The sequence below is a fragment of the Apteryx mantelli genome, chromosome 3 (assembly GCF_036417845.1).
Source record: "Apteryx mantelli isolate bAptMan1 chromosome 3, bAptMan1.hap1, whole genome shotgun sequence".
Taxonomy (NCBI): Eukaryota; Metazoa; Chordata; class Aves; order Apterygiformes; family Apterygidae; genus Apteryx; species Apteryx mantelli.
Genome location: NC_089980.1, coordinates 20933722 through 20949350, shown reverse-complemented (window position 1 = coordinate 20949350; position 15629 = coordinate 20933722). Strand labels below are relative to the sequence as shown.

General features: G+C 41.4%; 1 protein-coding gene across 1 annotated transcript in view; it reads left to right on the top strand.

Annotated features, from left to right (window-relative positions):
• Positions 1 to 15629, top strand: part of PCSK2 (proprotein convertase subtilisin/kexin type 2) — a 117676-nt gene that overhangs the window by 77379 nt on the left and 24668 nt on the right. The window contains exons 6-8 of the mRNA XM_067294676.1: positions 4695 to 4771; positions 11543 to 11631; positions 14189 to 14364. Coding sequence (XP_067150777.1) covers positions 4695 to 4771; positions 11543 to 11631; positions 14189 to 14364 — 342 coding nt within the window. The remainder of the gene's footprint in view (positions 1 to 4694; positions 4772 to 11542; positions 11632 to 14188; positions 14365 to 15629) is intronic.

Genomic DNA, 15629 nt, shown 5'->3' with positions numbered 1-15629 from the left:
CAAAGAACTGGTTTTGATTGAACATGAGGGATGGGATTCATCTTGTTCAAACACTATTAGTCTAATGACTAGTCTAAGTCTAAACCGCAGTGTACGATCAGTGCCTAAGATAGGTGGCGTGAGTTGCTCACTGGAGATGACTTTCTCCACAGATGGTGGAGAAAGACCAGGCAACTAGCTTAGATATGGAAAACCAAATATTAGACATTTCAAGTCTAACAGAAATAACTGCGGGTAGACTAGTTTGGCACTAAAACTGGAAGCTGAATCACTTGAACTGAAAACCAAAATGTTTTAATTTCACTGTGCTGCTGCAAATCCTCATCTGCATTGGTTTTGGTTGCCTCCTGATCCTGTTCTTGTTTGTCCCTGGGTTCCTGTCCCGATTACATCTTCGATTCAGTAATAAGCTCCCTCTTGCTGTCTGTTAGGGAGTCCAGCCCAAGGAGGAAAATGATAGATCATGGATTTTAATATTTGCTTCCACAAAACACTACATCAAAAGCTGCAGATAACAGATGAAACATTTTGGTTATCAACTGTAGCAGTTCCCTTTTTGGTCCGGAGTAGAAACTGATCTTATTTGTCACTGGTTTACGTAAAAAAGAAGGTTCTGGCTAGATATTTAAGAATTTGATCTTTAAATTAGGAACTTGAAACAGTCCATTAATACTTGTCACTGCTGTTTCGTTACCAGTTCTACTGCTTTTACAGTGTGGGCGGAATATTCATTCGTGAAGCTGAAACTTGCTGTCTTATTTCAAAGACCCTAATGAAGATAAATCTTGCAGTCAGCAGTTGTTTTCTTTCCAAGAATTCTTCTTAATTCTGCATTTTGTGGATGATTCCTGCTGCATTAGATATCTTTTTCCTTTGAATATAGTGATCCAAAATTAAGCAAATAAGAGATACAGAATTCAGAAGCGTTGCACAATTTTGTTTAAAGCTTGTCTAAAGCAACCTTTCCATAACCTGACAGTTGGTTACGCTGGACATGCAGCAGAACTAGTCTGCTGGAGGGTGGTCTGAATCATTTGTGGAATCCATTTGCATGTTGCTTCTCTGAACATTGAGCGATACATCTGCACAGCTAAAAGGACTTTTCCATTGCTAATTCTCTGCACAGCTCCCTCATTCTTAGAGTCAAGAGCAGCTGAGAACTTCCATGAGATGCTTGCATGTTTGATGTTTTCCTCAAAAATTAGCCACACCAGACTTCCTTTGAACTTAGGGTCTATAGGTGTAGGACTGCATTTCTTCCAGATGAGAAAAAAGCTCAGCTGACCCACAGTCAAGTTTAAATTCTCATTCATAAAATACTTTCCAAGTGAGAACAGAAGTTCTGAGTGAACGAGGAACTGACAATATATTAAACTCATCACATTTAATACTGAGTTAGACCATACCTACGTGAAAGAAAAGATCTGAAATAGTTAGAACTAAGCTTGGTTACCTGCAGTCTGCATAATACCCCAGCCTAGTCCAAGGTAGTAGCATAGGAAAGTTACTTTCATTTGTGATTGAAATGCATTTCTCTCCAAAGGTTGCCAAGCCTAGACTCTGTAGTTTTTATCTTCTATTTAATTTACTCAGAGTCATCATTTCTATTTCAACTTTACTCTATCATGTGGTTTTCCAGCTTGTCCTGCTAGCAGTAGATACTGCAGTTGTTAATGAGGAACAGGACTGAATCTTCTGTTGACCAGTTCATTTCTTTGTACTGCCTTGTATTGGATGAAACCTGGCCACTTGTAGAAATCCTTGTAACAGATCCCCCTGACACTGCAGAATCCAGACTTCCTCTGCTGTGTTAAGATGGGGTGTTTCTGCCACGCAGCTTTTGTCCCCCAGGACACTTGCAGAATGTCACCTGCCTCCTGTGTGAATTGTGGTAGTCCACAAAACAGATGGCATTAGCCCTGAAATTCCCACAATGGTAGAAATAGCCTTTTACAGCTATACAAAGGGGAAGTTTTTAGCCTGAGTTAATGTACCTGTTAGTGCTTATGTTGCATCTTCCTGTCTCAGTCTGCAGAATATGATTCACATTCACTGCCTTTAGAGTAAGACCTAATACCTTCCGCTGTAGCAATTGTTACCCCAACCCCAGAGGGAGCCATGCCTGTAACGTAATGCCATATTACTAACTGTAGTTGCAGTAACACAGGTCGCACATAACAGAGGTGCCTGGGAGCACTGTAAAATTCTGGAAACAGGAACAGAAAAGTGAAGTGACTTGTGAGGGTTACCACTGTGACCCCAGAAGGCTACTCCCAGCGTCAGCTCATCTGCCTGGCAGTTACCAACCCTTGCCATTTCCTCAGTAGTTTAGCACCAGCTGTAGGATCTCAACTTGTGTATGCATGTGATACAGGGGAGCACAGCACTGCAGTACCATCTAACACATGATAGCATGCCACATACAGGCTTGCTGAGTGAGGCCCAAAGTCAGCTAGCTCAGGATCCTGCCTCTAACAGTGGCTGGTAATGGGTTTTTGGAGAGCATAATGATCACTGATTCAAAGACTGTGGGATATCTACATGGTATGGCCTCCCGGCTTCTAGCATGCACTGCTTTATGGATTATTGGAGAAGGAGGAACCACAGCATCTAATATCTCTTCCAGATTTATTTTCCACTAATTTGTCTAATCTCTTTTTGATTTCATTTAGGCTTTTGACCTCTGCATTGCTGGGTACTAAAGGATCCTATAACTCATTACTTGGTTTATGGAAAAGTACTTCTTGTTTTCTGCTTCTTCTAAATATCTCCCCTTTGGTAATTTCTATGAGTTCCTGCTAGTTCTTGTATTATGAGAAGTAGTAAATAAAAACTCCCTGTCCACCATCTCTGAGCTGTTCATGATTTATAGACCATTCTGAAATTCCCCTTCTTTTCCTGGTTGAAAGATCACATTCTATTTATTCTCAGCTCATACAAATCCATGCCATTCAAAGTTCTGTATAAACAGTTGTGATAATTAAAAGAAGTAGATTAAACATACATCTGGGCACAGAGTCTTAGAAGCACTGAGAATCTGTGGCTATAGCTGAAATTATTGGAAGGCATCTTCAGGCTAAAAATCAGGACCATAGTTTAAAGATACTGAGAGATCAATAAAGGTACTCACAGAGGGATTCAACTATATCTGAGCTGGAGGACAGCAGCCAGCTGCATGATAGGCATTCTGCAAATCTCTACTGCATTCATATTCTGAAGAATATTTATTGTCCATGATGATTAGAAAGGACCAGGCTTCCTGAAATCATCACCCAAAAAATCACTGTGCAGTAACTTGAAAGATGCTTAGTTTTACACTTCAAGGATCCATAACAATGTTGTCTCTGTTTCATTCTGGCACAAGAGTTTTAGGAGTTAGAGGTTTTGAATCCAAAACCCAAGGGCTTTGGTGTTACCAGTGGACTGCCTGCTCCTGTACCCCAGGAACTGAGAATCTGCTGAAGGAGAATGTTTTTAGGAGCAAAGCTATTCATACACAAGTCTCAAATTATCTTCAATAGCATGCTCAGCCAACTCTCAAAAAGAATACAAGCACACATTAATTAAGAATTAACATAATTTTGTTCCTTGAGTATGGTGTTTATTAAAATATAAACTCTATGAACATACACTTGAGAGGGAGCTTCTAAATATTTTAAAAAGCTTAATTTCAGTCACCCTTTATTTATTTTTTCATTAAGAGAGAAGAAAGAAGATGGCACTTGACTTTGTGAAACTTTCCACTTCTCAGATATAGCATCAAAAAGTTGCTAAGTGTCCTTAACTTTGCTGATGGGACAGAATCATTAATTATTTAGTTCTATATGAAGAGGAGAGACATGGGATGACATTTTCAAAAGCACTTGAAAGCCACATTTTTGAAGGTGTTCAGACAACTAAAGAATCAAGAGAATATATAAAGGAATTTTCAGACATACATGCCAATCATTAATAAAGATTTAACATTTGAATTTTGAGAAATTTGCATTTTTAGGCATTGAAATGCTTTTAGAAGTCTGACTCTGTTTGGCCTAGTACAGTAAATTATTTTTTCAAGAATAATTCAAAGATGGAAGACGCAAGTTTCTGCTCACTTTCATCACCATTTGGAAAATAGGGTTTGAACTTTGTCCTGCTGCACCGTGTGACACCTAAGTACTACTGTAAATGTCGGTGAAGTTACCAAATTAACCTGAAACTATACAAAAGATCCTGGGGCTGAAGTATTTTTGGAAATGGTGTCCAGTGTCTGAGCCAGTGCTCACTGAAATGAAAACAAGAACTCTCGCTAAGTCTTGGATGGGATCAGAGAAAGGATGCCATTTGCTTTCCAAGGGAAAAAAAGCCCACCTAGTGAAGTTCCCTATGGATGCGTTGACTAAGACATTACTACGAATTAGAAACCACTACTTACAGGGTGAGATCTCCCAATTTCTTTCTGTCTTTGGAAAATAGTTATTTAGGAGCCACAACCTATAGTATGAGGCAGATGACCAGAGGAGGCAGGGCCTGCAGTCACTCAGTTGTAGCCTGAGTTCTCACACCACCTCGCTATTAGCCATGCCATTTAGAAATGCTAGTGGTCTGCTGGAGGCAGAGCACCCCAGAAAGCATCATTTCCCCTCATTTGTGTTCCACTTTGCCCTGTATATCTGCTTTTCTGCTGACTTACTGAACTTCTTTGTGTTTTCCAGAATGCCAAAGCCAGCTACGACTTCAGCAGTAATGATCCTTACCCCTATCCCCGCTATACAGATGACTGGTTTAACAGGTAGGTGGGTTTTCCTTAGTTTGCTATTCACTTTGGCTCACTTAGGAAATTGTAAGTATATTTGCTGATACTTGTGGAGTGTCTGTTTCCTGCTGAATTTTGTGGTTCTCAGCACTCTATTTCACTACTGCTTGAAAATTAGAGGTTACTTCTGACTTCATTTTTTAGGTAAATACCTCTAGATAATGCTGAACAGCTGGTTTATGGTTTATGAAATAAATTGCTGCTTCAGAAATGTATGTGTTTAAACTTTTTGCATGGGTGATAGCCACATATTATTTTCTGTCAGCTCTCCTACGACATTATGATAACCCAACTTGGTATATGTTTAATACAATTTGGACTGGTTTCCCTTTTATCATGTCTCAGTTGGTATGGCCTTTAGTTATTTTGAAAGGGAATAGGTCGGAGGGAGGAATTTTATACAGATGAGAGTCTGACAGGAAAAGAATCTGGGGAAAAAGTGTCTTTTCACTTGATTGTAGACTAAGAAGGTGGAAAAGCAGCATGGTATAGAATGACCAGTTTAAAAACAATTAAATTTTATTTAAGTTCTGAATCATCTGTCTTTTCACTGTGATTTAAGGATAATGTACATGGGTAGCATTTCAGGGCTGATTCTGAGATATTTTTAACCACTGAAGGAATTAAAGTCCATGAATACTGGCTGGTAACCTGTTATTTCTGGTTGTAAACCTGGAATCAACAGTGCAACAGTGTTTGTTGTTTTTTTCTCCCTAAACTATCATGAGTGCTCAAGATCCAGTTCTTCTTCAATATGTTTTGAACTTAGCCAGTTTTCAGCAGGTCAAGGTGTGTACTTCAAGGTATGGTATAAATGGGAATGGCCCAAAAGAAAAGGTTTCAAATTTTAGGAAATATAACATTTTTTGTTTCCTGAAACTCATTTTGGTTTGATTGGAATAGAAACGTGTAGAAAGTTTTTTTAAAAAAACGTATGTTCCCTGGATTCTTCATCCGCACCATGAAGAGGCCCTTTGCGTCAGACTTGCTGCTTCTAGCAAGATGTTAACAGAGTCCAGGGTGCAGAGTGCAAGCACCTCCGGCATCTCTGACTCTGTGACATACTCCCCAGGGTCTCAGACAGGTTCTACCTTAGGCTTGCAAAAATTGATTCAGGATATTTTCAGTGAAAATTTCCAAACCTGCTCTAGATTGAAATATAATTAATATAATTGTCAGCACTTACATAGCAGCAGCACTGAGGATTTGAAAACTTCTGCAGGCTTCTGGGCTCAGTCATAGTGCTTGTACGTTAGGCCTATTTGATGCAGTTTTCATCTCTTAACTTAGCATGGCTGTACAAATGGCCTTTGAGGGTTTTTTTTCTTTTTTTTTAAGAAATCACATTTTAGTTCTGTAAGGGTAGCACTACAAAGATGTGGAGCAGCTGCCTCCACCTCAGACAAAGGCTTCCTGGAACGGATCAAACAGATTTAGGAGCTGTGATGTCCTCGTTTGTAGTCCTGCCATTTTTCAGCCAAAGCAAGATACCAGTGAGATTTCTCCTTCATATCAGGAAAGGACATCTGACACTTTTAAACTAGTATGAATCCAATTAGTGAATGGAAAGTCAGAGAAAGACTAGGGTTCTGATTTGTGAAGGTCCACTGCCTTTCTTGCTTTATTTATGCAAAGGATCTTTGTAGGAAAAAGATATCACTTAGCTCTGGAGCAGTACAGAGGAAAATTAAATTTAGCTTTAGTGCATAATGGTAGGTTGTGTTATTTTCAGTGTGGAACTTCATAAAACTAAGTGTGCTCTGCCAAGCCCCATTAAAGCTGATTATGTTGCTATCAAGTATTTTATAGGGGGGTGCAGTTTGCAATCCTCACATGCTCTGCAAGGTGGCCCCGAAGGCAAAGTTACCTCCTAAGGTTTCTTAAACAGGCCTCAGGCATTTCAGATGTGGGAAGGATTTTGGTCTCTGGCCCCAGATACCTCTGGCTAACTTCAGGCACCCAGCTGAAGAATTGAGAGTAAGCAGCATGGTCAGCTGAGACTCGAGTTACAATTATTGAGAACAGCATGATTCTGAATTTCTGTGGACAGTGACATGTCCTTCTATTTCTTTTCTTGAGATGACAGGGAACTGAGAATGCCTTAGTGTCAAATCCTAACTTGGGTACCCAAATGCCGAAACATTTGGACAGGATGTCTCTGGGATTTTGGTTACTAGAAATGACTGTTAGTCACAATGAAATCGTTGGTCCTCTGTATTCTGTTTGATATTCCAGCTGGAAGAGAAACAGCGAGTCAGGAGGAAAAAATCAATATAAAAATTGCTTTGCTGATCTCCTTCATTTTTTTTCCAGAGAAATATGATACCTAGAAAGTATAGCACTCTTAGTCATGGACTTTGAGGTTCCTTTGGTGAGACAGGGGATTTTCTGCCTTGCAAGGTAAATCACAGGAGCAACACATATTCAGAAAAGCATCCACTTCCTGCCTGCACAGTTGGAGGAGGCTTTAAGATGCAAGATTTCACATATTCTCCAGGCTGACACAAAAAAACACACTGTATTCAGCTGTTCAGAAAGTAGTTCCAGCTATATTTTTCTCTGCTTATTTCTGTGCTATACAGTTAATCAAGCAGATGTGCCCAAGTATGACCTATCTTCATAACTTCTGACTCCTGAATTTTTATTACTGGGAGGTTGCAGCTATGTCTACAGGAGTCTGTCAATCCATATGTGTAACTGCACAGGCACATCTGCGCAAAAATAGTTACAGGCAAGTTATTCAAAGAAATGCACAATAAGGGCCCCATTTTGCTCAGTTTGCAGCCAGTGATGTATCTGCCATTGAATTTTATGCATACAGGAGGATCAGACTCAAAATAGGATATCGTAATATCACTTTTCCTATAAAGAATATGTTTCTGTGTGAGCAATTCAAGAGATTTGTGGAACAAAAAGCAGAGGACTGTCTTTTAAAGAGACGAAGCAGGGGGCTTTTGTGAGCCACCAGCTGCATGTGCAGTGTTATTAGACTTCAAGAAAAAATAGAGAGGTTTTTGCATAGAGTATTACATTAATCACAGCTGCTCTGCTTAAAAACAGTTTGCCCTTCCACTTTGTGCTTTTTAAGCAAAGCACTGCTTTGCACTGCTGCAAGCAGTTTGTCCTTTACATCTGACAACCACTGGCCTGTGAGACCAAGAGAGGTGTTTTTTGGAAGGGGACAGTGTGGTGCCTCAGGCAGGGAATTGCAGTCAGGTGATTTGGCTGCTGTTACCGGCAGGGGCTCAGAAATGGCTGGGCAGCCAAGGGATTTATTCCCGTGCTGATTGTACTGACTGCTTCAGACCAACAGCATGGGGGCCAAGCAAGCATAAAGGACACCACTTTAGGAGGGGAAACACTGGGTGCAACATGCGGGAGAGCTGTTAGGTTTGCCTGAACAGCCATGAAGGGAAGTGAAGGAACCTGAACCAAGCCCACTTCCCAAGAGCAGAAGCTCTGGGAGTGTATTTTTTAGGAGACAGTTTGGGAACTGCCTGTAATTTTAACTCCTGCTCCTCCTGAACCACATCCAGGACCTTGGCATGCGCCATACTAAGCAGTGCAGAGGTAGTTTGGCCCTTCTGTATGGCTCTCTGATTTCTTGCTGTATGCATGGACAAAGCACCGTTCAGTGCTCACTGTCTCAGAGCACTGAGATTATGAAGTTCTGCCATGATATAAATAACCAATAATTATCCCCACTCTAGCAGCCTTTGTATTCTGCATATTCTCCCACCCAGATATGAGTTTGCTGGGCAAATATTACTCACTACCTTGGTAATTCATTTTCTTCAGAGGTAAAAATATCCTTTCCTTCTACTTATTATGGGTCCAAATGAAATCCCATTGAGTCAGTGAAAGAACTCCCATAGGCATCCAGCCAGCACTCATTAATTGGATAAAAACACCTGCTCCCCTCCTTCTCATTTTTCAGTCAATACCGTGGAACCAACATAATCAATAATTCAGAATACTTATAAACAGATTTTGTAGCTCTTTCTACCTGCCATGTTATGACATGAGACTCAAGGAAGAGTCACAGCACTATTGCTTGTTCTTTGCATGTTTGGATACAGAGCGAGTGGCACGTTTTCCAAAGTAGCTCCCTCCTTCATGCTGCACTGTCCCACATGCAAATGCTCAAATGCTCAGCAGTTGAGCAATGTCATGTGAGTAAAAAGGGGATGGCATTTGCCCCACAAGTGTCCCTCTGAGTTTTGCATATTTAACTGCTGCCTAGTGCAAGCAACTAAAGTAAAGATGGGCAGGTCATTCCAGCTATTGAGACCGCAGCTCACCAAAACTTTCCCCTGTGAACATCTAAAGTTCGGAGTCCTGTACCTTGCTGTCTGTAGATGCATGTCAAAGCATATGAAAGGGAAACCCACTGAAAATTGGGGCCACCTCTGCCATCCTTAAAATATTTAGATAGAAGAACATACAGAATAGCATCAGCAGTTGGTTTAATAAATAGATTTCATTTTCAAAGACAAAGCAGAGGGAACTTTTTCTACTTAGTTCAGATAGTTATGTTATTTAAACCAGCTGAAGTCAAAGCTGTTTTTCAATTGAATCACCTCTCACCTTAATTTTTCATGAATGTTTATGTAAAATATTGCATCTATACAATGTTTATGGAATAGTTGCTCTACATGCTAATATCAGGTTTACCTTTGAGGTAGTTTGTTCTTAGCTGAAAAACAGTTGCTTTCTATCCTCTTGTTTCAAAAATTGGAGTAATAGTGAAGAGGTGAACACTGGAGAGAAAAGCTGTGATTTGTGCCCGTGACATGGGTTATTTCATAGAAACTGCAATGCATTTATCAATGATACATGAACAGCAAATAGGCCTAAATTTGAAAAGTCTGTTACTTTGCATTAATAATTCAACTAAATGCATTTGCACTAACTCACACGTGATTTTTCTCTAGCCAGCAGCACAGTATCGAAACCTTGAGCTGCTGGAACAGGTCTGCTTGCGATCGCCATTGTGTGGGCTTGTGTGCTGGGGAGGAAGGGTGTGGGAGAGGACTTTCTGATAAAATCCACTGACAAGTAAGGTCCTAATACAGTCTTTCCCCCTGTGAGAAAAAGCACTCACCTGACAGTGTCACTGATTTTTATGCCCCAGCAGCAGTCAAGACAATTTTTTTAACAAAGCTGTTTATTCTGCTCTGTGGCTTGTAGCTAGCCCACAGGTGACTAGATAATGAATGCCTAGCAACGATATAATTTCTTCACAGTTCCTTGAACATGGGCATGAGGGAAAACCTGCTCAATTGTTGAAAGAAATGTCTTCAGCAGCTGAATAAGAAATCTGTATCCTTGTCCTCTCTGCCCTCTTTGTAACAGGAACTTGCTTGAGATCTTCACCCTTTCATGATAAAGACACTGTGTACATTTAAGACCAGTCATTTTCTTTTTGGAGCTATCTTTAGGAATACACTCTTCCAAGTATTGCAATAAAAAGAATGTGTTGCTTCTTACTCTTTTGTTAATGTTACGCCCACCTTTGCCAAAGGTGCTTAATGGGAAAGAGAAAAAAGATAATTAAAACAAAACAATCCAGCTGCCTCTGGGGATGGCCCATCTGGGACTCTGTGTAGCCTTATAATACAGCACTGCTAATTGTGTGAATGCTTAGCATGCTGTAGGAGCAATGCCAGTTTTAATGCACAGAGTGGATTGATTTGAGCAATAGGAAAGATCCACATTGGTGCAACATCCTAAACTTAAAAAATCTGACAACAGCACAGGTTTCATTAGTTTCTCTGTTGCTGTGCTGTTTTTTATAACTAGATTATATTGACCGTATTTATCGTTTCTATGGCTTAATTTCTATGACAAGTTCAGAGAAAGAAAGCAGCCAGCCTCAGATCTACTGCCAGTTTCAGGATCTCTATTAAGAGCTGTGAAGCACTTCAGAGATGTCAAGTGTTCTTGAAATGTCGCATGCTGGTCTGAACCTAGACCTCAATGTCAGAGCAGAGACATCTCCCACTTGAGCTGAAAGCAGTAACTTTGTGAGCTGACAGCTGCAGTGCCTTGTCAGCGAGCAGCTCTCCTGGGGATTAGGCACTGGAGGAGGAGGATGCATGTGCCGTTGGGTCTGACTCACTGGGCCATGGTCCTGCTGCCAAGGAATGCAGTGATCCTTCCTTGTGGCTCCCTTCTGCAGCTGCAACTTGATATTGCACCCACCTCTTTCCACAGCGTTTTCGGTGTGGGCAGGGATGGGCTCCTGGTATATGTTTGAACAGCAAAAAAGAAATTGGACCTTGTTGTGTGGGGTCCGAAATAATGGGTGTCACACTGTCAAGTTAACAACAACACAGGAATTATATAGACGTCATTATTATTACGCTGTTCTTCCAAGGAACTGTTTCTACTGTCTCATAGTTGGTAACGAGGCAGGACCTGTTTGACAGCTTGGGTTAAAAAAGAAAAAGGCTGAATAACTTTACAACTAAATGAAGCAGAAATATGCATGTCAGCCTCAGAGCAAGCATGGTTCAGACTGCCGAGGGGAGCTTGAAGCTTGATTATCTGCTGCTTCAGGAAGGAGTGAGCTCATCTGAGTCCAGCACTGAACAGTATGCCATGAAGAGGGAATGGTTTTCTTTTGAAGTGTCAGGAGTTGACTATAATGAGGCAAACACACAACCTGGATGATCCAGCTTGATTCAGCACATGCAGCACTGCGTAAACTGGGACTCACGTGGTGTCTCTGTCTTCCCTTTGCAGCCATGGGACAAGGTGCGCAGGAGAGGTGTCTGCAGCAGCCAACAACAACATCTGCGGTGTGGGAGTTGCATACAACTCCAAGGTGGCAGGTACAGTAGCGATTTGAAGTGTGAATGCTCCTTGTGCCACTGGGCCTCAGTCAAAACTGCTCTGGCGAAGAGGGACATTTTCCAGTACAGGAGTGCAGGCTGGGACTGGGCTATGTGTTTATTCCTTTTCACAGAACTCAGGGAGAAGAATTTCTCCATATTTTTGCACACTCTAATGGAGGGCCTTATTGTTTCTCTCTAATGATAATGCAAAGGAACAGCTTTTCTCCTCAGTTTTTCTTATGCCAGCTCCTGTTTGTATACTAATTGTCAATGCTCCTTGCCTGCGTCATTGCAGAATCCTTTGCAACAAATCTCATTTTGCAGGAGGTAAAACAGGAATTCCTGCTGCATTTAGAAATTGTACTTATAAAGGCAAATCCCATGCTGCTCTTATTCTCTTGGCTTTCATAGGGCAGGCCCTGCAGCAATATAAATTCCTGCAAGATTGTTGGTTTCTGGTATTTTAACAAGTTGGTGCAGAGTGGTAGGAGTGGAGCAACAGAATAAAAGGGGTGGTGCTTAGCACCCAGCATTCACACCTCAGGATTGTTGGGTGTTTGTACTTCAAACTAGCTCTTGTCTGGTGTTACAGAGTGAATGCCTTTTGCAGGTTGGAGTATATTAGGTATGCCCTTGGACAACATCTGTCTGTTTACTTTCATCTAAAAGAAATCCAGTTTTCCCACTATAAGAGTGTTCCCTGATGTGAACCAAGGCACAGTAGATGGAGACAGATGCTTAAGAGATTCACTTCAAAATCATTCCCCGATCCACACTAACACCCTGGTGTGGAGGCATCCATTGCTTCCTGGGAATGGTTCACAGTGGATGCACATGGGCAGTTCTACTCTGCTTGGCCAGTGCCTGTTTTGACCGCGATATAAGAAGAAAGGCTCCATTTCACCTCTCAGCTGTGCACTCTAAAGCTGAGTTTCCGTGTTAGAAGGGCACCAAGCAGTATTTGCTAAGTGGTTATCCCTGAGAGATACCACTGAGAGTTAGTAACTGACTCTAATGTGCAGCTTGGGCCTGTGGGTCTAGTGCTTGGTCCATTTCTTCAGTAATGGTATGCACTCCTGAGAGGTGGGACATTTCACAACATCTGCATTCTGGCAATAACTAGTTTTAGAGGAACACTTGAGATTTTGGCTGGACCTCACTTTAGAGGTGAAGGCCTTCTCTGGTAACAAAGAGCCTACAAATATCCTTCTGTACTTGTCCACTTCATAGCAAAATTCCCCACCAATTTTTGGAAATGCCACATTTTTCAGAATGAGGACGGCATGCATCTGTAGCACCACCGTGTGGACAGTGGAAAATCAGAAGTTAATTAGAGCTGAGAGTCTGCTTCTGACATGTTTCAGGGTCCACGTTTGCAGGTGGAATTGGAAGTTGCCTGCCAGGGATCTGAGGCATTGTGTGGTTTGCGTCTTGTGCCTCTTTTCTGCACTAAAGTCAAACCAGGTGGCTTGGCTCCCCTTATGGTCCCCCCATCTCCCCATGTTCAATCACTACTTTTGTGGTTTCAGTGCAGACTTGCATTTTTCAAGCATGCTTGGGGACTTCTCACTCATTGAGTTTCACTCAGAATTTCTTGGTTGAATTAGCAGATCAGGAATATCCAGTGTTAGTCTGCTTTCTATTTAAAATTCATATCATGTTCATTTGGCAAATGCCCCTTTTCTAGCCTCACATTTGGCTCATGGATTTTATATTGATTACAGTAAAAACACTAACTTCTAAATAAGGCTCCCCACTCCCATTCCCACTGTTTGGCTCTCTGGTATTGATTTCTGCAACATCTCTGTCCTGAAGCCATTGGGAAAAACACTGAACTTCAACTCAGGGCTATAAATGAGGTTTGAAATGTGCCCTTTTTTGCTCAGGTCTCATCCAAAGGCCGCCAGGAGGTTGCCTATCAAGTGAAACTGGCTTCTGTGTGGGGTATGATGGATGTGAAGGTTTGCGCTGCTCTCTTTGTCACGCTGTCTGGCTTGCTTTGGGCTGGCATTTAGAGATCTTATGAAGCTGTCATATCCTGGAATTGTATCAAAACCCTATCTTCATTTCTACTGCAATATGGGTTAAATAAAACAGGTTTTATTCTGCTTTTTTTCTACAAATACTGGCCATATTTTGCTATTGTCTTCATGCTGAGACATTGATATTTTTCCAGGAAATTCAGTCAGCTCAGTCTCTTTCCCCTTTCTGATTAAATTCTGGGGAAGAACCAAGATAAACAGAAAAGTTACTTGAAAAGTGAATGAAGTGTCAGCACATCACCAAATACAAGTTAGGATGGGGAGCCATAATCTTTATCCCCAGCACATAAAATGCTTTCTCTTTTGGGGACATGCTGCATTGCTGTGGCTGGGCTAGCATCCTGTTGGGTAAATGCACCCTGGTGAAATCTGAATGGTGAGTACGGAATTACTGAGTGAGTGAAACTGCCAGTGAAATAAAATGTTTGTAACTGGGGCAGTTATCCAGATGCAGAGATTTCCTCTTGTCCTGGGAAATATATAATTCATGTTTGTGTTGATTAAATCCACAGGTATCCGAATGCTGGACCAGCCATTTATGACAGACATTATTGAGGCTTCCTCTATCAGTCATATGCCTCAAGTCATAGATATATATAGTGCCAGCTGGGGACCGACTGACAATGGAAAGACCGTGGATGGACCTAGAGAACTAACACTGCAAGCGATGGCAGATGGTGTGAACAAGGTAACAATCCTGTTAAATAAGCTGGGTACCAGGGCAGGGTGATATTTACACACTTGCACTGAAACCACTGACTGGGGAATCCAGCATCGCTTCGATAGATGTTGCAGCACACAAAGCAATTATATGAAGTATCTCAACTTTCACTGTGTTCTTTGGGTTTCCTACACATACTGGCCAAGGTCTAATACATTGCATTGATGTTCTCTCTGCAGTGCTGTGGCTTTGCTTATGTTGCATGGTCTCAGGGTACTGTGCTCTTCTGCATGGAACCACGTTTATCTCTAGTCAGCTTACATGTGCTTTTCATATACCTTCACAGTCAAAATGGAAGACCTGTACTGGTTCCGGAGGCCTGTAAATATTCCCCAGTTCAAAACATGCCAGCCATACCACTGATGCCACTTTGTCTGTTTTGATGTGCCACTAGTTTAATTATCATTTTGGATTTGTAGCATCTTTCAAGTCATTTATATATGATTGTTATTACAGCTGTGATTGCACCCTACTGCTCAGATGTCCATGGAGTAATATTATTCCCCGGTAGCAGGAATGTTCTTTTGGAAAGAAGGAGGCTGCAGGCAGGAGGCGTGAGGTGATAGGCTTTGACCAAACTTTACTAAATCATGGAGATGGTGAATAAAGTGAATGTGGAACTGTTGTTCATCAGATCCTGGAAGGGAGGAACTAAGGGTCACTTGATGAAAGTAGTAGGAGGTAGTTTCAAAGCAGATAAAGCATGCACTTCAGCAGCAGATAGTGAACTTATGGAGACTGCTAAAACCAGAGGCAGTGGGGCAGGCAATATCAGCAGGTTTGGAAAGGATTAGACGGACTTGTTGACAACAGTTTTATAAGCAGATATTAAAAGGACTAATACAGTAATTGTGGGTCCTGAGGGAGTGCATGGGGAAATGCACTGTAGTAAATGGCCAGACTTATCTGTTGTATCTAAATAGCATCTCCTTACCGCCACCGTCACAGCCAGAGGTACACACAGAGCAGTGTCCCTCTACCCACAACCCTGGGCAGAGGGACACTGCTCTGACCTAATAAGGTATTTCCTGTTTCTCACCTCCTTTTGGGGACTCTTTATCTTCCGGATAGTAGAACAGTAGGATTCTGTAATTAAAAAAAAAAAGGGCGAACAAGTTTTTACCTATTTGCAATATTCCTTCTGAAAACCTTTCCATTAGCAACCAGCAAGATTTTATGGAAACTGAGGCATTCCTGTAAAATAATTTGGATTTCACAGACTGGCATTTTCT